This window comes from Typopeltis vanoorti, chromosome 10 (genome assembly GCF_054136105.1).
Source record: "Typopeltis vanoorti isolate ZY-2024b chromosome 10, IOZ_Tvanoo_1.0, whole genome shotgun sequence".
NCBI lineage: Eukaryota > Metazoa > Arthropoda > Arachnida > Uropygi > Thelyphonidae > Typopeltis > Typopeltis vanoorti.
This window is the reverse complement of record NC_143558.1, coordinates 24,497,845-24,519,206: the sequence shown is the minus strand read 5'-3', so window position 1 is coordinate 24,519,206 and position 21,362 is coordinate 24,497,845. Positions and strand designations below refer to the sequence as shown.

The window sequence follows — 21,362 nt, the reverse complement described above, 5'->3', positions numbered from 1 at the left end:
CCTTTTGTACAGACAATTTTTGCACTGAGGAAGATACAACATTTCTGTCAGCCATGTGTTTTCAGTTAGTAAAGGTGTTTAAGAAAAGCAAACATAACATTTATGTGGATTTTTGAAAATCCATAACTCTTGATCATTCAAGAGATAGTCTAAAAGTTTTTGTGTGTGTGTGTGTGTGTGTGTGCTTGCATGTACGCACACACACATGCACATTTGTTGACAGGTGACAGCCTATGGGCCATGGTTTTTTTTTTTTTTCCCTTGAAAAAAAGAAAACAGGGAAGTATGTACTAATTCATGCTGGAGCTCTGGTTATTGCTTCAGCTCATTGAGCACAAACTTGGTTCTCTCTTCTAATGAGGTGGAGTATCTCCTCATATTTGCATATTCTGATAACCCTTTTGAATATGTATTTGTCTGGCTGATGAAGTGGATGAATGGGGCCTACAGGGATACTATAACCTCCCTTTGACTGTTTCTTCTGGGATTATAGTAAAGAACAATTTGCTACCACCATTGTCATAAAATTTAGATACTCTGAAGAATTGCATATGCCAGGTTATTGCAGTGATAGAACACCATATGTTGAAATTTCATGAGCATGGTAAAAACTGAGTTTCTATTCTGAATCTTTTCTATTCAAGTTTTCATACTTTTTTTCTTACATGTTTCTAATTATTCATATAATTTTAATTTGTCCTGCATTACACAATCTCATTGTACGATTAAGTGAGATCTCTCTTTGTGTATCAAGTGTGGGCAAGAAAATTTGTCAGTGATTCTGATTAGGAGTTACTTGTCAGTTATTGACTATTTCAGTGTTATCTCTCATCTTCCTTTTTCCCTCTTTTACCTTGCAATGTTGAGGGTTTATTAATCATCGGACCTCAAACCGTTCACAGGATGAGGTGGTCAGTCCTTTGCCCTGATGTATCCTATGTCCGTAGTGTTGAGTTCTCAAGGCCGGTTTGCCTGCTTTGCGGGATGAAAACCCCCCAGGATAAAGTGGGGGGGGGGGAACCCTACTGTCCATGCCCAAGACCAGCTAACTTGGCTATGGTTGAGGAAGATCCTTCAGCTCCTCATGTCACCGACAGGAATCAAACCTAGGACACTCCTTCCCCAGGCATATGGTTGCAAAGCACACAGCCACTAGGCTAACCAAGCAGACTTTCAGAGTTATTATTATTATTACATGACATCTCCAGGGAGTCCAAAGACTCGTCGAGGGAGGACATCTACTCTACAAATCTCTCTACTCTACTACTCTGTCTCTCCCACTCACTCAATCCACAACTAACCGCAACTACACCAACGCCATCTACCATCCACCACCACCACTTCCACAGACAATCGCAAACATCCATGCCCACGGCAGGATTCGAACCTGCAGCCTTTTATCTGGGGGAGCGGATATGCTAACCCCTCGGCCAACCAGGTCGGCTGTGGGACTAGTTACTGGTCCAAATACTGATTCCTCAGATATAAAAGGAAGAGGAGTGATATTATAGACCTACAAGTTAGTAAAGGGTTGTTATAGGATCAATATCGAAGAGGTTTTACAGAAAATGGTGGAAGATCAGGGGGAGAACTAGAGGTCATCCCTGGAAGCTGTATAAGGAGGGTGTGAGCAGGTTTTTTGTGTGCAGAATTGCAAATGATTGGAATGCCTTGTCTGAGAGGGTGATGTCTGCAGAGAATTTGTGTGTGTTTAAGGCACAGTATGAAGAGCTATGTGTATGGAGTCTAAGACTCACCTCTTAGATGAATCTTAGACTTCATGGTATCTTCAGAAGATAATAATAAAAATCATAATAAACCAATCAGTACCTCAGAAAAGTTAACAATAGAATTCAGGAATGAATGGATGATATTGGATGGAGAGTATAACTAGTTAGTTGTTAACTATTATAACAAGTGAATAAATTACCTTAGTAATTTACTTACTTGCTATAATAATTAATCTCTCATAAGAAATTGTATTTTACAGAAATTAAAGTGGATATGTATATAAAGCTGATATAACATTAATTGATTTTTTATTATTATTATTATTTGGTAGCCTCTATGGAGTCAATAGACTCATTGTGGGAGGTCCACTCAACCAACAACATACATGTCTGTCATAATGAACTTTGAAAGTTATTTATACTCCCTGCATTCACAATGCACTCTGGCAATGCGTTCCAGACCAACAACTCTCCATGTAAAAAATCTACTCCTTGCACCCTTCTTCACCATATCTTTATATAACTTCCAAGGATGACCTCTCGTTCTTCCCATCTTGATATCCACTCTTTTTAAATTCCTTCTGTATTAATCCGATGAAATCCCTTAAGTAAGTTGAAGGTCTCTATCGTATCTCCTCTTTTCCTCTTATCCACCAACCAACCTCTGTAGTTTACATTTCTCAAATGCTCTTCAAAACCAACACTCCAGAGTTCTGATAGCGCTTTGGTCATTCGCCTTTTGGATCCTCTTTAGTATTTCCACATCATAATGAAAACTAGGCCAAATTTGAGCACAGCAGTCCATATGTGGCCTGACCAATGCCTTACAGTGAGGCACCACCGCCCTCCTTATCCCAGTGTGTCATTGTACGTTTTATCATAGTAGTAATATGATGTTCCCTCGAATTTCAGTCTACTGTCTACCATCACTCCAAGAGTCTGAATCATCTGAAGTACAGCTCCACTAATACAGTACATAGTCTTATATCTGTGTATCCCAAAGTGTAACATCTTGCATTTATCAATATTAAAATTGCAACTCCACTCATTTGTCCAAGCTAAAAGTCTATTCAAATCTTTCTGTAGAGAATTAACATCCTCACTACTCATGATAATTCTACGTAACTTTGCATCATTGGCAAGCATTTGAAGATCCCCAGTCATTCCACGTTGAAATATCATTAACAAATAAGTTAAACAGTAGGGGACCCAAGAACAGAACCCTGAGGCACACATCATGTTATCTTCCTTTTCTGAGACACTGCTTCGTCATACAAAACTTGCCGGTATTTTTCAGAAAGCCAATTTGCTATCTTATACTGTCTTATGCAGCTTTATACACCAGTGGTAATCTATCAAATGACTTTTGCACCAAGAAAATTGCTGTACATTACACCTTATCCAACACGTTTGTCACTTTATCATGAAACATAAACTAAAACATTATTTAACCTCAGTATCTTCTTGGGTCTAGCTCCCACTGATGAAAACTTCAATAAAGATGAAAAAACTGATCTGGGGAATGACCCGTCACATAATGTATAACACATGCATCTGACAAGAGTGTGCTTTGCATTACTGAGGAAATTTATCTGCTTCTATATACAAGTAGACTAGTCATGAAGATACTCCACATTATGCTTGAATCTAGGATTAAAATGATAATATAATTTCTTGTCATATATTAATATGCTGCTTAAGAGAGTGGCTGACACCAAACATACCAGACCAGTGGTATGCCATAGTACTCTATACTTCTCTCTTTCTTTCATGCTTACATGGTGATCAGAATACATTATGGAAAATTATGGTGACAACTACTGTGTTAGAGCAAAACTTTAGTTTAATATAAACCAAAATGAACACTCAACGTCTCAACCTTCATATCAAGATCATCATCTGGAGCATACACATATATACAGAGAAACAAGCTGCACTACAATCTACATGGTTTGCTAGAGTTACTGATCAACCTTTACAACAATTATTGTCCTGACCTCTGGTGAAAAAAAAAAAAAAACCTTTACTATCAAAGCTAGAGTCCTATTATTATCTATTAGTTTACAAAATTAAATTGGGCTGGAGAGCAACATGTTTGTGTGTGTGTGTGTGTGTGTGTGTGTATATATATATATATATATAAAATAAAAACTGTGATTATACATATAAATTTCAATCAAATTGGTATGGAATATTTTCCAATAAAAGCTGAAAATTGCTTAAAGTCCTAAAGTATGCTAGATACTAGGCTGGTGATGACCTTGATGTGATGATCGAAATGTCGAGTGTTCATTTTGGTTTATATTAAACTAAAGTTTTGCTCTAACATGGTAGTTGTTTCCATAATGTACTCTATACTTCTCCTTTATTTGTTCTCTGTTCCAAACAACAGAATGCAGATAGAATGGATGAAAAATGAGGATTGGCTTAATAAGTTTTTGGAGTCGAACTGTGTACAGATGTTAACCATTAGCTGCTTGGATTCTTACACAAATAAAAGAAAGATGTGGAGAAATGTTAGTGACCACTTCAGTGGAGCAGCACTGATGAAGGCAACCCTCCCAATTTGCAGAAACTGTGTCTGTGAGAACAATAATTTAAGCAGATTGTTGTTTTCTGTATATAGTTGTGAATTCTGAGGTTTGGACAAACCATCCCAAATGTGGGAAAAATATTCTTAAGGTTTGGCTGATTAGGATTTATAAAGTATGTAGTAGGCAATCAGAAAAGAAATAGTTTATTGAATGGGTTGGAGGGAAGTTTAGTTTGAATCTATGAATATGGGGTGTTTGTGTCCAGATAAGGTAGTTCTGAAAGTCAACCCCCAGAATTAAGATTAGAATTTCTGTTCTAATCTTAATTTGAACATGAGCAGAAGTAATAGGGTGTAAAGCAAGAACATTCTTACAGGAAATGTAGCAGAAGTGACTTGCATAGCATTGAAATTTGCTAATTATCTTTCATTTAAAAAAAAAATGGCAAGGAGATGATAATCTAAAACATCGGTATGGAAGATCTTAAATTGTTTGAGTACTGCTTGGTTTTGTGAATGAAGAGGAATGAGAAATACTGTCATCAGCAAAACTATGGATAGGATTTGTGGTTATAGAAGCCATCGATATATGGGAGAAAGCATGGGCATGCACACAGCCCTGGAGGTGCTCTAGCATTGATAGAGATAGCCAAGAGGAAACACTCTATGATGACATGCAGTGAATGACCAGAGAGGAAGCTGGCATTTCAATCAAAAAAAGGGCAGGACAGTTACCATTTTATGGTCTTTTAGACACCTTTTAGACAACTGTTAATTTAGCTAATGAAAATAGCGAGGAGCTCTTGTGTAACTGCTCAAGAGTATTAGAAATACACACTTTCTCCCAGGCATTTTGGGGAGATGATGGACAAGCATGACAACTTGCATGGACAGTACAGGATGGGTGTTGATTCTAGAGCACAGTGTTTAGCACAGTTGGAGAAATATCATCTGGATTTATCTTTTGCTATTATGACACATTTGTTAAGAGATCCAGGGCTTGGATAAAGGGTAGGAGTTGGCATCAGAGTAAAAAATGAAGATCCTTATTCCAGCAAGGGAATAAGGATCCTTATTTCACTTATTTGGTTGGAGCATCCATTTGTGTTATGAGAGAGTGCACACAGTAATCAGACAATGGAAAAAGAGACATAGAATTATAGCCTCTACTTCAACTACTTGTGTACAATGGTATTCTAAGGAAACCTTACAAAAAATACTATTTTCTACCCTTGCTCCACAACAGAATCCCAACTTTCTCTACAGAACTTTTGTTTCCATCACTTACGTCGATAGAAATCATGTGGAGCTCCCATGCTCCGCATGATTTCTGTTTCATCTTATATTGTAATTGTTCTTGCATGTTCTTAATTGTTCTGTATTTTAGTAATGTTATAGTTCATGTTAGCCTTTTGTTGTATTTTTGCTCATCCTAACCAGAAGAAAGCACAATTGATACTTTTGCTCAAGATTGCTAGTCTCCTCAAATCTCATCACATAAGAGTAGCCTTTAAGCCCATTTTAACTATGTGAGATTTACTTTGTTTGCCTAAAGCCACAATCATTTCTACAAACATTCTGGGGTTTATAATATTTCATGCTCTTGAGGCCTTTCTTACATAGGCATTTCTTACAGACATCTAGAAGTTAATTTCACAAAGAATATTGAAGATCTTGATAACAGAAGATCGCTCAGGCCCAGATTTTCATTTCTCCCATACATATCATGCCACTGAATGGGATAAGAGCTCCATGCCTTATGTAGAACACAACTTCACTGCTTGTAACATAAGAATCCACAAATGGTCATCTGTTCACAAAGCACACTCAAGAAATGATTCTGTGTGATATTTGGACATTGCTCATTAGATCTTGCTGCACATCAGTTATCTTGCATATCACTGAACAGTAGCTAACCCATGCCATCTCCTGTGCTCCACATGATTTCTGTTTCGTCTTGTATTGTAATGGTTCCTATATGTTCTGTGTTTTAGTAATGTTATAGTTCATCTTAGCCTTTTGTTGTATTTTTTTGTTCATCCTAACCCAGACGAAAGCACATGTATTGGTGGTGAAACTAGTTAGTTTATCTATTATTATGGCTAAATATACTCAATGTATTTCTCTTTATAATTGATTTTTTAATGGTCAAAAGTCTACATATTCATCTTGAAAATTTGTTCTAACTGGAAACATTGTCTCCATTAATTTTAGCTCTTCCAAGAAAAATGTACTTATTTCCCAACCTCCTACTTGCTTACCTAACACACATAGCACTAATGCATGATAAGTTTTATTTTATTTTTTATTAATCTTATTCCCACTCCTGAAAAGTTGTAAACTTATAGTATCATGAGTGAGCTGAGAATTTTTTCAATTTTTTTTTTATTAATTACAAAATATATATTTATTACATAGCCCAGAAGCCTTGCTCTAGAGACCAGAGTGGTGGTCTCACACCAGTCACTGAAATTCATCTTCTACCTAAAAACAATTGCAGACATCCATACTCACAGTGGGACTCAAACCTGCAGCCTATTAATTGGAGAGCCAATTTATTATCCATTCAGTGATTGATATTAAAAATTTCTAATTTTTTGGTCAAATTTGGTGGGCTTGATTACACATTTGTTTAATATTTATTTTATGGCATGACATCTAGATTCAGTTCTTTACTCTAAAGTACATACTAGCTCTGCTTCAAAGTTATTTCATGAAAAAGTAACTTTGAAGCAAAGTTACCCTCCCCTTCCCCTTTTTTTAAATCTTACAAAATCAATGTCAAATATGATAGCATTTTTGCTGTACAAGAATGCAATTATTGAAATACCCTATGTTTTGATTTTGTTCATTCATTTACATACTTATTAAGACAAAAAAGCCATTTTTCCTACTTTAAGATGTTTAATTTGGAATGGTTGGTGTCATTCACTCCATGAAAAATTATTGCTAATTATTTTGTCATACATAACTGAAACTTTTTTTCACCTTGCTTACAAAGTAAATTATACTTTACTTTATATTAGTCAAGAAATTCATTGTTTTAATTCTTTACCCAAGTGTAAGCAAACAAAGTTTGTATGATGTATCTTTAACTTGTATATAGAGGCTGATCTCGCATCATTTGTCTCATTTTGTGACAAATGATGAGATTGTTTGTCACAAAATGAGACATATCCATAACACAAAGTGCACTTTCTCTCAGATTGCTTTGCATTATGGGAAGGATTACTAGTCAGACTAGTTTCAATTTTTATTGAGATCGGGCAGAAGCTAAAAACCCACGAAGATGCCGAGGTTAAATTCTCCAGCTGCCTCTAATCTAGAGTATTTTAATAATATGATCTTACACCATTTTACTACTTGTATATGAAAGATATGATTTCTGCATGGATTTTCACGTTGCTATCTTGAGGAAAATCGACCGTGAGATGTGGTGATTAATACCCTTGGAGGGTAATGGATGGCAATGCTGTAGCCAATGAAGTTCTAACCGAGTCTCTGCTATTGCTGTTATCCTCTTGCCATGATCAGAGCTGTAATAGCTCAATAACACCTTATCCCTACACTGTCCTTTACAGATAACGGGGAAGATGAAAAGCATTCTTGCTCCGCCCCTTTAAGCCAGTCCTTATAAGGACCTTGCTGTCTTCTTGCTTCTTCCTGCTAATGAGACCCCAGGCAAGGTTGAAACCAATCTTGGGTAGTGACCTCTACCATAATGCATAGCAATATGTCCAAAAGGAAGTGTTCTTTGCCTATGGGATTCCGAGACAATTGATGTGAAGATGCTTCATGCACAAACTGTTTGCTTATGCTTGGGTTAAAAGATTAAGATGAATATAATTTCTTTTCTACTTAATTTTCTTAAATAATGATTATGATTTTACTTTTTTTAAACTCTTATTTTATATTACAACTTAACTTTTTTTTTTTTTTTTCAGGATTCATGGTAATTGAACTAAATTTTGAATAAATCGCACTGGTGTACCTTAGACGCTAATCTAATAGTGGACACTGTTTTGTATTGGCCTCATTTAAATAAATACATCTTGAGTTTAGTGGATTTTATAGTCTGCTTGGCTTGGTTAATATGAAACCATTTAATACTCCACGATTCAGAGCACTGTCTACTCCAGAACTAAAAGAACTAGCTGACATATTTCATCGCAATGGACATGAATTGCGCATTGCTGGAGGGGCTGTACGAGATTTACTGTTGGACAAAACTCCAGGTGATGTTGACTTTGCCACTCCTGCAACTCCCCAGCAAATGAAAGAGATGTTTGCAAATGAAGGTAATGCTGCCTTTTATCAGTTTTGAATATGCAGAGGAGTATGATCTGAAAGTAATATTTTACCTTTGGTGCTCTATGATATTGTAATAAATGATTTAAATTATGCTAAATTGATATAATATTTGTAATTTTAATATTCATCTTTGTTACTTATCAAGTGTGATAAGCTACTTTCTAATACATATATCTTGAGCTTTGCCTAAATATTAAAAGCTGTCTTTGTTTTATCTCATCTGAGAATTTTTGGATTATCTATGAAACATGTCTGCAAATGAATTTATGATCCATACTTAAAGAAGGATCTACATTTGTGCTAACAGTATCAGACTTGATGTAGCTGACATCTTAATACTGACATAACTACCTAAAAGTAAACTGAGAATTACTAGAATCAAACCAGAAAAGAAAAAAAAAATTACAAAGTGAAGAAGGATAATGCTACTGTAGTCCTAAAACCACTAATTACATAAATTAACCACCTTGCTTAAGAACTGATCTAAGTATAGCATTTTAGGCAGGATCCAACTCAGATAAAATTCTTTCTAGGCTCCCCAAAAATATTGCCCTTTGATTTGTAGACAGTTGCCAATAAACTGAAACTAATTCTAGATCCCTTTCCTAAAGGTATATTGGCTTCCAAAATTATACAAACAAAATGTGCTGTTTTTCTTGATTGTAAATAGCATTGATTCATTCCCTCACATATGAAAAACCTGTCAGTAGAGAAAATCTTATCTTCTGTCATACTGATGTAATTAGTTTTAATGTCTCATTGTTCACCAGTACTTGGAACTAATCCAAGCTGAGTTTCTTTTGATATCCAAGTGCCTTATTTCATCGTGAACTTGGGCATGTCTTGTTCATCCATGCTGTATGGTCACTTCTTTCCTCGGTCGTGATCCACACCAGTCTTGTCTGGTGGTCCTGTTGTATGCCTTTTTTTGAGGCTTCAACTCTCTGACGATCAGTCACTTCACACCATATCATCGAAGGTCTATCCCCTCCTCTTTTTCCAGGAACTTGACCTTCTGTTACTGTTTTGAGAAGTCCTCTTTCCATTCTTTCAATGTGTCCAAAGTCCACTATTTAATGCTTTAAAATAGTGTCACATAAATAGATCTATTTTTTTTTTACTACTTCAGTTTCACTAGACTATGTAGTGTCTGCATGCACATGTCTATGCTTTGATCCCTGATTCCAGTGTGATGTTGGCAAAATAATTATTTTTAATTATTACATTTGATGTAATTAATTAATTAATAACATAATTATTAATAATGTAATAATTAAAATTAATTTTAATTATTACATTATTACATTACATAATTACATTTAATTATTACATTACATTACATTTAAAATTAATTACAAAATAATTAATTTTAATTATTACAATATAAATGAAATGCTATTTTTAATTAGCATTTCATTTATATTGTAATCTTTTTGAAAATAGGAATAGCCAATGTATTAGCTTAAATTCAAGATATGGTTGTCTTCCTCCCTCCCTTTCCTTATTGATGGATAATTTGTTTTCATCTCTTCAGTTACGGAATGAAAACATTTTACCAATGAAACTTTACTAGAAACAATGCCCAGTGGATGCCAGTAGAATATGATTAGCCTATAATGAAATATGATAGCTTATAATGAAATGAATATAGGCAATACAGGATGGGTGTTAATTCTGGAGCACAGAATTTGAGCACAGCTGGAGGAATACCATTTGGACCAGCAATATATTGATTATTAGTATTGAGATTAATCAGAGTTTTCCTGATGTCCTTCCAGTAAATGTTCAGAGGAGACCTGTAGTGGGCAATTTTTGGTAGTGTGAGAGGTGATTTGCTTTGATTGTCCAGGAAAATATTGAAGGAAAAAACTGATACCAAGAGCATTTTCCTTGGGTGAGGTTACCATGGTGCCATCAGGATGCAAGAGAGAGAGAGATCTGAACAGAGAAATGCAGAAGTTGCACCCAATAGCCTTCAATTTCAATGTTTAGATCGTGTGAGAGTGAAAGTAGTAATCTGGAGGTCATCCTAGCTGGCACTATTATAATGCCATATGGTACAAGGGCTGGGATTGGCTTTGAGGAGGACAACCTATAGAGAGGAAACTTGAATAAGATTGTAGTTAGTTGCCAAATTTGGCAAAAGCAACTGTTTTATCTCTCTCTCTCTCTCTCTCTCTCTATATATATATATATATATATATATATATATACACACACACACACACATTTTTTTATTTATTTTTATTTTGTTGACTTTTATTCTTTAGAATAAAAGAGCAAATTTTTATTTCCGTTTATCTTTTAGTTATCAAGTGCCAAAGGGGAAGAACAAGAGGCCATCCTCAGAAGGATGACCTCTTGTTCTTTCTTGTCTCCACTCATTTCTTGAAAAATCTGATCACATTAATAATAACTCCTTATCAACTTATGTCTCAATCATGCCCCTCCAACCGTCCTTTTATCCACTTGACTAAAATTCGCATTCTCTCAGTCTGCCTTCATACTCTGCATTCCAGAAACCACCTTAGTCAATCATCCTTTAGAAAATGTAGTGACCAAATCTGCACATAGTAATCCTTATGTGATATGATCAAAACCTTATACAGCGGAATCATAACAACCTTATTCCTACTTCTAGATGAAAGACTTTAAAAAGAAAAAAACAGACTAACCTTAATAAATATGGTTGAATTAAACTTTCTAAAATTTGGGAAACTTTAATTCTTACGTCTCATGCCCAACATCTAAGGTTAGCCAACAGCACTAATAGAAGGTGCCCTCCATAGGACTTTTAATCTTTATTCTACCTCATTTTTTCCATTTATTGTTTCTTGTGTGTTATTGCAATTTTAACATTGTATTCCTGATTATGTCTTTTTGACTGAGACAGTATTGAAATTGATTGAATTTTCTTTAATTATTTCTCTTTGTGCTGTAAATTATTCTACTAAAATGCAACATGAATTGTTCTCTTGATTTGTTGATGTTCTCTGCATCATTCTCATAATGTGCTGTGCCATCCTTGTTATTTTAGCAATATGTCCCTGAAATTTCAGAACCTTACTTCATCTTTTGCTTCTTCCCCCATATCCCTCATCTCCTCCTCCTCTAAGATATCTCCACCAATCTTATACTCTGCATCCCATCTCTCCAATGATTATCATCTTTCCATATTCATTCTTTCTTCTACTGTCCACATGTCAAAAAAAAAAAAAAAACTCTCTAGGATTCCTTTTGATCTCATTAGCTAACTGGTGCTCTTACTACACTTTTGTTACCCTTACCAAGTGAGTTTCCTTTCTTGCTTCCTGTTTTGTGCTCTGTGTGAAACCAACTATTACCACCACTCATCTTTTGCTTCTTTCATAATGTCTTCAAATTGCATGCTTCATCTCTTCATTCATCCATCCATTTTGCACCCACTTTATTTGACCTCTTGACCTTTTGGAATGCATTCAGGCATTGCCTCTGCCAGAACGTTCTTGAATAGATCCCAAGCAACATTGATCTCCTTTCCTTCCTATTCTTCATTCCATGATATAGCTGCAAGCTGTCTCTTTATAGTTCCACATATATCCCTTGCTCATAGAGGACAATGTAAATGAGATGTTGAATATTTCTCCATTTATCCTCCATAATTACCTCATGGGGGGGGGGAGTGCCTCATGAGGTGATTACTTTTGTGGTGGCCAGCTATATGACTTCTTATAGTTTCACATATATCCCTTTCTCATGGAAATCCTCATATAGCTGGCCACCACCCAAGTAATCACCTCATGAGGCACTCTCCTCAACTGGAGGAAGTTTCAACATCTCATTTACATTGTACTCTTGATGAGATAATCAGATAAAAGAGCCTTGATCTATGTATACCTACTATTACGTACTGCCTAAGATGTCCTCAAAAACTCAAATTCATTCTCTTTGCCCCTAGATGTCTCTCTATTCCAATCTATATTATCATAATTAATCATAATCAACACCCTATTATTAAAATTCTCTGGATTAGAGATAGTTGATGGATGATGTTGACACCTTTTGGCAACTGGTATATGGTGATATGACTTCTGCATTACTTCCACCTTAGTATCACCACCTCTGGGTCTAGCTCCCACTGACGAGACCTCAATAAAGGTCGAAACCGGTCTGGGTAGTGACCCTTTCCATAATGCATGGCATTATACATGCCCATAAGGATATGTACTTTGCGTTATGGGATACTAAGACAAGTGATCAGAACTTATACCACCTTTACCACAAGTTGTCCCAGTCCTGAAAATACTTCAGGCATAAACTTTGTTTGCTTACACTTGGATAAAGAATTAAACCAAACATATAATTGGTAACCTTGCTTTCTCAGGTCTTCCATCCATTTCACTCATCACTTTCTTGCAGCAACAGTTTCTCTAGCTAACTTGCACCAGATTCATTTAAATGTTGACCATCTCTTTATACAGATCCATCCATCTAATTCATCCTACACATTTACAAAATAAATTCCTTTCTCTTCTCACATCTTAGCTTGCATCCCATTCATAATCCTTGCTCACCTTTTCATGTCATCACTATCACAACTGGGTGATTATGCTAACAACCTTTGCTACCACATTTTCTCTCCTCAGCACTTTGTGATATCCATCTTTAAATTCTCCTTGTTGCCATCCAGATCATTTGTGCTTGCTATATGGCTTGCTATTACCTCTTTGGCTTGCAAGCTTCTTCCTCGTATCTAGTGCTTCACTCACTCTGCTTAATCTATCCCTTGGAAAGCAGACCTTATGCACTTCTCATTTACCACAATCTAATAATCAAATTCCCATACATGGTCACTGTTGAATCATTGAATACCTCTTTTAACCCTGCCATCTTTTATTCCGACCTTCCTCTTCCTTTTATGCATACCTGTTATTTTTATTTCACTCTGTAATTGCCTCATCTTTACCAACTCTGCTTTCATATTCTGAATTACTTTCTTGCTGCTCTTTGCTATCTCTATCAGGTTGGGCACATTTTCATCCTTATACGTATCATTCTTATTATCTTAGTCTGTTTTTTTAACTTTTGCATATGCTAGTTTACCCTTACTTTCGGTCACCTCATTTATACTCTTTCACATTTCTGTCACCATTGTTTAAACCTAGAACTCCATTCATTTCAACACTTTCAGTTTGATGATAAGCATTAACTTTCACTGTTTCATTTTCTTCCTTTAGACAAGTCTTGCATTTCTGGTTCATAAAATATGTGAAAGGGAATGTTAATTCCCATTTGATTAGAAAGATGGTAAATTCCTGTCATTTTAGTTAAGATTAGGATTTATTAATGCCTTTTAGCTTAGTTATCTGGTTTCAAATATTGGTGGGTTTTCATCCATGTAACATACATCTGACAAGATTTACATGCAATTAGATGATAAAGTGAAATGAGTCAAGATTTAGATGGCCGCTTTGGCATTCTTTTGGAGATTTAGTAAGCAGTAGATAATGCTGTTTCATCTATAGCATCTTCACATCAAGTTTATTTATAAATGGCATGATATAAAATGTTTATTTCTAGTTAGGATAAAAGTAATCTAATTTTGATGGTAGTAAGGGACATTTCAAAGTTCCTAGTTCTCTTTGAGATTGAAAATACTTATACTCAGAATATTTATATTTACTCAGAATATAAATATGCAGATCCACATCTTGTTCAAAACATGGATAAGATAAATTTGAATATTGACCCATAACATCAAAATCACAATTAAGTCTTAATCACTAAGATTTGTTTTGAAGTGGTTGCCAACTAAAGGAACGTCTTTGACATTCCTTTCCACAATCATTCCAGAAAATTTATTATCATTATTGTATGTCTTTTATATTTTAGTCTCTTTATCATATATTTAATATTGTTGCTGGTGTCTTACCCATATTGGTATTTCAGGTATCCGTATGTTTAATACAAAAGGTGAGAAGCATGGTACTGTTTCTGTTCGTATGAATGATAAAGAAAATTTTGAAATCACTACACTCAGAATTGATGTTGCAACTGATGGGAGGCATGCAGAAGTTAAGTTCATTACTGATTGGCAAATGGATGCTGGAAGGAGAGATTTAACAGTTAATGCTATGTTTCTAGGTAGGTTGTAAATTATTGTTTTAGATTGGTGGATTGGTATAATTTGCTAGATTTCATTATATATCAGTTTAACAAAATCTAGCAAATGCACTTAAATTTTTTTTAGCACTTTATAAAGTAACCTAATTTGTTATAAAAAGTTTATTTGAACAACCACAACACTAATATAAGTAAAAAATTCCATCCCTTTTCTCGATTACCTATTATTTGATGATGGACATCCTGGACAAGGTTTCAAATCCAGGTTTTTCCAACTGAAGGACATTGTTGAAATTGACTAAGCTATGGAGACACTCCAATAGAAATGTATTTATTAACTAGCTGATTGAGCTTAGGTAGAGATGTTAATTTTAGAAGGGATACAATACTAAACTTTTATTTGAAATGTGTTTTTAAGAGTAATTCTTGACCACAAGGACATGATTGACCTACATTGACCACACTTGTAGTTAAGTATAAGTGTTTTTCTAACTTAGTTTTAGTTTTTATCTGCAATTTGATATAAAAAATGAATTTTTGCTTATTCCCTATTAGGTTAATATTTGCACAAGCTGAAACATCTTCATATGCAGATTATATGAAGTTGTTCTTTGTTTCTCGACTGTCTTGCATTCAAACTAGTAATAATATGGTGCACAACTTCACTTTTTGTTGAGAAGTGAAGAATTGCAATGCTTCATTGTCTCCCAATGATTACATTGCATTATATTATAGCAATATTACATGTCTTATGAAGTCATTTTGCATTATGAAATGCAAAGAGCAACTTGCATATAGAAATTAGATATTTAAGTCGGCTGCAAATACTTTATTATCAAGCAGCTTAGTTCTGATACTCTAATATGCTCTAATCATATTTCTTGTAACAAGATAATCATTCTGCCTTTATTCAAATTCTGCAACTCGATTTTCCAGTTGCGGCCATTGGATAATCCTCGTTCTCATTGCACATATTTTCTTTGGTAATTTTTTCAAAATATCTTCTTCCTCCATTCTCTTGCCATCTTCTTGGTTATGTCAAACTTTCTTTCAGCAGCACAGTTATTAGTTTATTTTACCATTTCAATTACCCTTATTTTAAATCTAGCTTCATACTTTCTTCGTTTTGTTGCTGGTTCCATGATTTTAAATGAGAACAATTTTAATAATTCTAAAATTTAAAAAAAAAATGCAAAATTAATAAATAATAAAAATTGGGTCTAATCACTTTTAATTAGGGTAATTCGCGTAAATACTAAATCTATGCTATGCAAAAAAAGAACGGATATGCATAGATATAAAAATAATGGATATAACAACAATACCTAATATTGCATTAATACAAGAAAGAAGAAATTGGGATTGTCTTATACAACCAACATAAGCTTAAAACCTAAAAATAGCCAAAAATTTAGGCCTCGTCTTATATGCTGACATATACGGTAATAGGTTTTTGTTATTTAGCATTACGAACAGTGAGAAAAATGATAAATAAAAACTACTTCAATGTATATGTGGTATAAATATTTACAGTAGAATTACAATATGAGATCCTCTATGGCTCAGTCAGTATAGACAATTTCCTTCAGTTGGAAAGACCTAGGTTTGAATCCCATCTAGCTGGAAAAACCTTAATCAACATTTCAACTAAAAGTGAGTTAGGTGGTCTCTTACTGGGTTGTGATGCTTTCTTTTTAGAACCTTGGATTTTTCATCCCATAACATGGGACAAACCACGCCAAAGAACATGCAGTTTACAGCCATAGCATATAATGCAGAGATAGGATTAACCATCCTATCATAAGCAGTATCTTGTTTATAACTAGTTAAGTTACTTGGCAATTGAGCCTAACATGCGACCTAATATGCGACTGCCCCAAATTTGGGAGGCCTACATCAGCAGACATTCAGCCCAACGGCCAAGAACACCTACTTAGCCCGCTAGAGGGCACCATCAGGACTGTTAGGAGAACAATAGCTTCATCTCTTCATTCCCAGTTTCTGTGTTGTAGTGCCTACGTGCACGTAACTTTTTTTGTAAGTTCCTTTAGAAGATGGCATCGTGACGTTGCCGAAATATCAGAAAATATTTATTAAAGTTTAATTTAATTTATATCCTTAACTACGTTGTTCAATTCCTTAAGTGTTTTAATAATGCATAACCAAGGTATAAGCTTGTCTACGAGAATCAACATCATCCACGGAGATACAATCGCAAGGAAGGCCCGCCAATACGGTAAATTGAAAATGAAGCTATCTAGACAATTAAATCGTCTAGCGTTCCTGAAACACTGCCAGGATAATAAAGTAATCCCGAACTGTGTAAAATTCAAGCACCGGTTTGTGTCACAAAAAGCTCTTCGAATATATAACTGCGCTAGCTACTCGTTGCTACGCGAACAAATCACCGCCACGCAGTCGTTCTTAGCGGACATTAACGAAGCTATTTGTGCCATCGAAGATGAGCTTTCATGCACTTTGAACCACGAACTTTGGTCGATTTTACATGACGTCTCATGTACCGCTGCCGAAAAAGAATTAAAAAAAAATACGAGGCCGACAGATGAAAAAGTTCGAAAAATTAAAAAAGAACTCTAACGTCTTTCCAAAACCTGCTACCAACACGGTAATCAACCTTTCTTCAGTCACCCTGAAGCACTCAACGCGCTGTCACGTGGACACAACTTCACCATTGCTCCCAATAAAATACCTAGTGAGGATATTATGATCCAGATTGAATGCGGAATCTGCCACCTTCCACATCAAGTCGCCAACAGCGTAGGGCTGGATGTAGCCTGTGTCCTTTCCAAAGCAAGACCACCAAAATCCAACATATCCAACAAGGAATATAAAACTCTACAGGAAATGAAGAATAATAAAGAATCAGTTATCACTAAAGCAGATAAGGGAAATGCAACTGTAGTACTTAACCAAAAGGACTACACAGGTGAGCTGAATGCTCTTCTATTAGATCGGGCTACTTACCTCCCTATCAATTACAATCCCACCAACTCTCAAATTAGAAAACTTCACAGGCTCCTTAAGAGAGTCACTTCTTGGCCTGTAGAAGTTACCAACAGATTAAAGCCGTTTAACTCTATACCCCCCGTATTTACGGACTCCCAAAAATACACAAAGAAAATGTGCCAATATGTCCCATAGTGGATGGCATTGATTCCCCCACATACAAATTAGCCAAACATTTGGCCAAAGAGCTCACACACTATACTGGCAACACACCATCACACATAAAAAAACTCAGACCATTTCAAGCCAGCATAGAAAACCTTACACTCCACCATACTGACATAATGGTCAGCTTTGATATCTCCTCTTTATTTACAAATGTCCCACTCAAGGAAACTTTAGAGCTAATCCAAGCTAAATTTTCTCCCGATATCTCAGCCTTATTTCAGTTCACAATGAACTCAGGCTATTTCGTTTGGCAGGGAAAATTCTACAAACAAATAGAGGGGACAGCCATGGGTTCACCACTCTTCCCACCCTTGGCCAATTTCTTTATGGAGACCTTTGAAGAAAAAGCCTTAGCCTCTGCCCCACAAAAACCAACCATATGGCTTCGCTACGTTGATGATGTGTTCGCTATTTGGCCACATGGCTCTGAAACACTTCTCTCCTTCTTAACACACTTAACCAACACCCCAGAATCAAATTCACTCTAGAAAAAGAGGAAAACAACAGCCTCCCTTTCCTAGACACACTAGTCACCTGCCAGCCTAATGGAACCTTGGTTTTCTCAGTTTACAGAAAACCCACCCATACAGGCAGATACATTCACCAACAATCCCCCCCCCCCCACAACAATATGGAGTAGTGAAAACACTATACAACAGGGCTAAACTAATCTGTTCAAACGACTTGGCCCTAAACACTGAACTAAATCACATCCTCAACACTTTCTCAGCCAATGGCTACCCCCCCCCCCCCCCCCCACAAAAAAAAAAAAATCCAAAAAATATTAGAACCTACAAACCACAGATCCCCCCCCCCTCCACAACAAGGATTACTCTAAATCCATCACCATTCCCTGCATCCGAGGCACCTCGGAAAAGATTACCAAAATCTTAAAAAAACATGACCTGACCTTCTGTTACAAACCTTACAGAAAATTGGCATCCCTTATCCGCTCCACTAAAGAACAACCACTTCCCCTAGACCTACCTGGTGTTTACCAGGTCCCTTGCAGTGGTAAACTGTCTTACTTTGGCCAAACAGGCAAGACAGCGAATATCAGAATTTCGGAACACAAGGACTACATCCGTTTTCACAAATACAGTCATTCTGGGCTTGCGGACCATGCTCTGGATACATGCCACAGAATACGGTGGAAGAAAGCTACAGTGATACACCGTAGCAAATACAAATTTGAAAGACTCTTTATGGAATCAGCCTCAGCCCTAAGAAATTCTCCAAACCTCAACAAATTTGGTTGTATGCGACTGCCCTAAATTTGGGAGGCCTACATCAGCAGACCTTCAGCCCAACGGCCAAGAACACCTACTTAACCCGCTAGAGGGCACCATCAGGACTGTTAGGAGAACAATAGCTTCATCTCTTCATTCCCAGTTTCTGTGTTGTAGTGCCTACGTGCACATAACTTTTTTTGTAAGTTCCTTTAGAAGATGGCATCGTGACGTTGCCGGAATATCGGAAAATATTTATTAAAGTTTAATTTAATTTATATCCTTAACTACGTTGTTCAATTCCTTAAGTGTTTTAATAATGCATAACCAACGTATAAGCTTGTCTACGAGAATGAGCCGAACATGAAAGATGAGATGGGGCTATGAGCTGCTCTATCTCACTATAACATGCTATTCAAAAGTCCTGAGCAAAGTCCCTTGGGAATTATTCTAAAGGCATATTGTTAACAAAGCTGTTCTAAAGGAAATTCAGTATTTCAAACTCTCCACTATAACAAACTATTTTGGCGTTCCTGAATTTGCTGTTATGTGTGTAGTGTGAAAATCAAGTTTATTTAAACTTGGAAAATGTTTGTCAGATTTTCCATGTTTTAAATAAGCAAGATTTTCAGATTCCATGGCCACCTCATATTCTGGAATCTGACTAGCATTGGATGTCTGATTAGATATGACATGATATCTGGAAGTATACACAGAGAAGATAGGAGTAAATGTGTTAAATCATTAGAGCATGATATCACTGGACCACAAAGAATAGGTTTTAAAATTTTCAGGCAACTACAAATAGCAGAAAATGATCAATTAAGAAATAATCTAATTTTGAAAGAGGTTTTGGATAGAAAACTATAAAATATTGTGGAATGAAAAACAAGAAATACAAAACAATGACAAAACTCACAAAATTGAAGATCTCAATATATAAGAAAATACAGAAGAAATAATAATGGAAGAATTAAAAACTCAAGAATAGAAAAAGCCCAGGCCTGGATGGAATATGCATTGAGCTCTTTAAATATGCAGTAGCTTAAAAGAAAACCTACTTAAACTTTTTAATAATATCTGAAATATCAAAAGATCCCAAAAAAAAAATGGGAAACTGCAAAGTAATAAATATTCACAAAAAAGGTCCCAAGGACAAATGTGGAAATTACAGAGGCATTTCTCTCTTAATAACAGCATCTAAACTATATGTAAACATCTTAAAGAACAGGCTAAGTATACAGAAAATTATTTAGAAGAAGAGCAGTGTGGTTTTAGAAGCAGGAGAGGATGCACAGATGCCTCTTTCACAATGCAACAGATCATAAAAAAAAAAAAAAAAAGAATTTAACCTGCCCACTTTTCTTCTATTTATTGACTATGAAAAGGTGTATGATAACTTAAACAGAAATCGACTCTGGAAAATATTACCAGATGATAAAATACCTCCTAAATTAATTAAAGCAGTAAAAAGTCTACAGAAATTTGCAGATGGAACATTATCAGAACCTCTAACTATAAATGGGGTGCTTAAGGGTCAAAGCTGTATAACTGAGAAAGGACCTCCACATAGCCTTTAAAGGAATGGAGAGAACCAACCAGAGCTTCTGACTTAATGTCCAATCCTCACCTTCTTGGGGTGCACCCTGTTAGGTATCTACCTGGATACTGATCAAACGAGGATGGGCTGGCAATTTGGGATTTAGTCGACCAAATTGTATTCTTATTGGCTTAAACGCAATATTAAATGATGGTACAACATGATAGAATTTCATGCCGGCTGGGGCATCGCCCAGTGAAAAGTCAGCTACTGGAACAAATCCTAAAACACACCCCAACTCAATATCACCAGAATTAAAAATCGGTACATTCAACATAAGAGGCCTGAATGGCAAAGAAATGGAGCTAGCTGAGGAATTAGATAAGTACCAGATTGACATAATGGGGTGACTGAAACAAAAAAGCCTAAAACTGCTGATCTTTCTGAGCAGTAAATACAAAATGTTATATTCAGGCAATGACAATCAAGGAAAAGGAGTAGCCATAGTATTCAACACTAAATACGAGGCTAATCTTCTTGAATGGCAGGCTGTTTCAAGTAGAGTGATGTGGGGAACTGGACAATGAGACTTATTTGTGTCTATGGTCCCACAGAAGGTTCTCCTAAGGTAGAAGTGGAGGAATTTTTTGACGCTTTAGAAAAAGCAACTGACACAATGAAAAATGAAAAGTTGGTCCTTGTTGGGGATATAAATAGCAGAG

The 21,362-nt window shown here is 35.8% G+C and overlaps 1 protein-coding gene across 3 annotated transcripts in view; it reads left to right on the top strand.

The window, feature by feature from the left end:
* The window catches only part of LOC150102236 (CCA tRNA nucleotidyltransferase 1, mitochondrial-like), a 63,669-nt gene that overhangs the window by 13,303 nt on the left and 29,004 nt on the right, over positions 1-21,362 (top strand). For all 3 annotated transcript variants that reach the window (XM_090398695.1, XM_090398694.1, XM_090398696.1), the window contains exons 2-3: positions 8,208-8,561; positions 14,503-14,697. In XM_090398695.1, coding sequence (XP_090254821.1) covers positions 8,357-8,561; positions 14,503-14,697 — 400 coding nt within the window. In that variant the 5' untranslated portion in view covers positions 8,208-8,356. The remainder of the gene's footprint in view (positions 1-8,207; positions 8,562-14,502; positions 14,698-21,362) is intronic.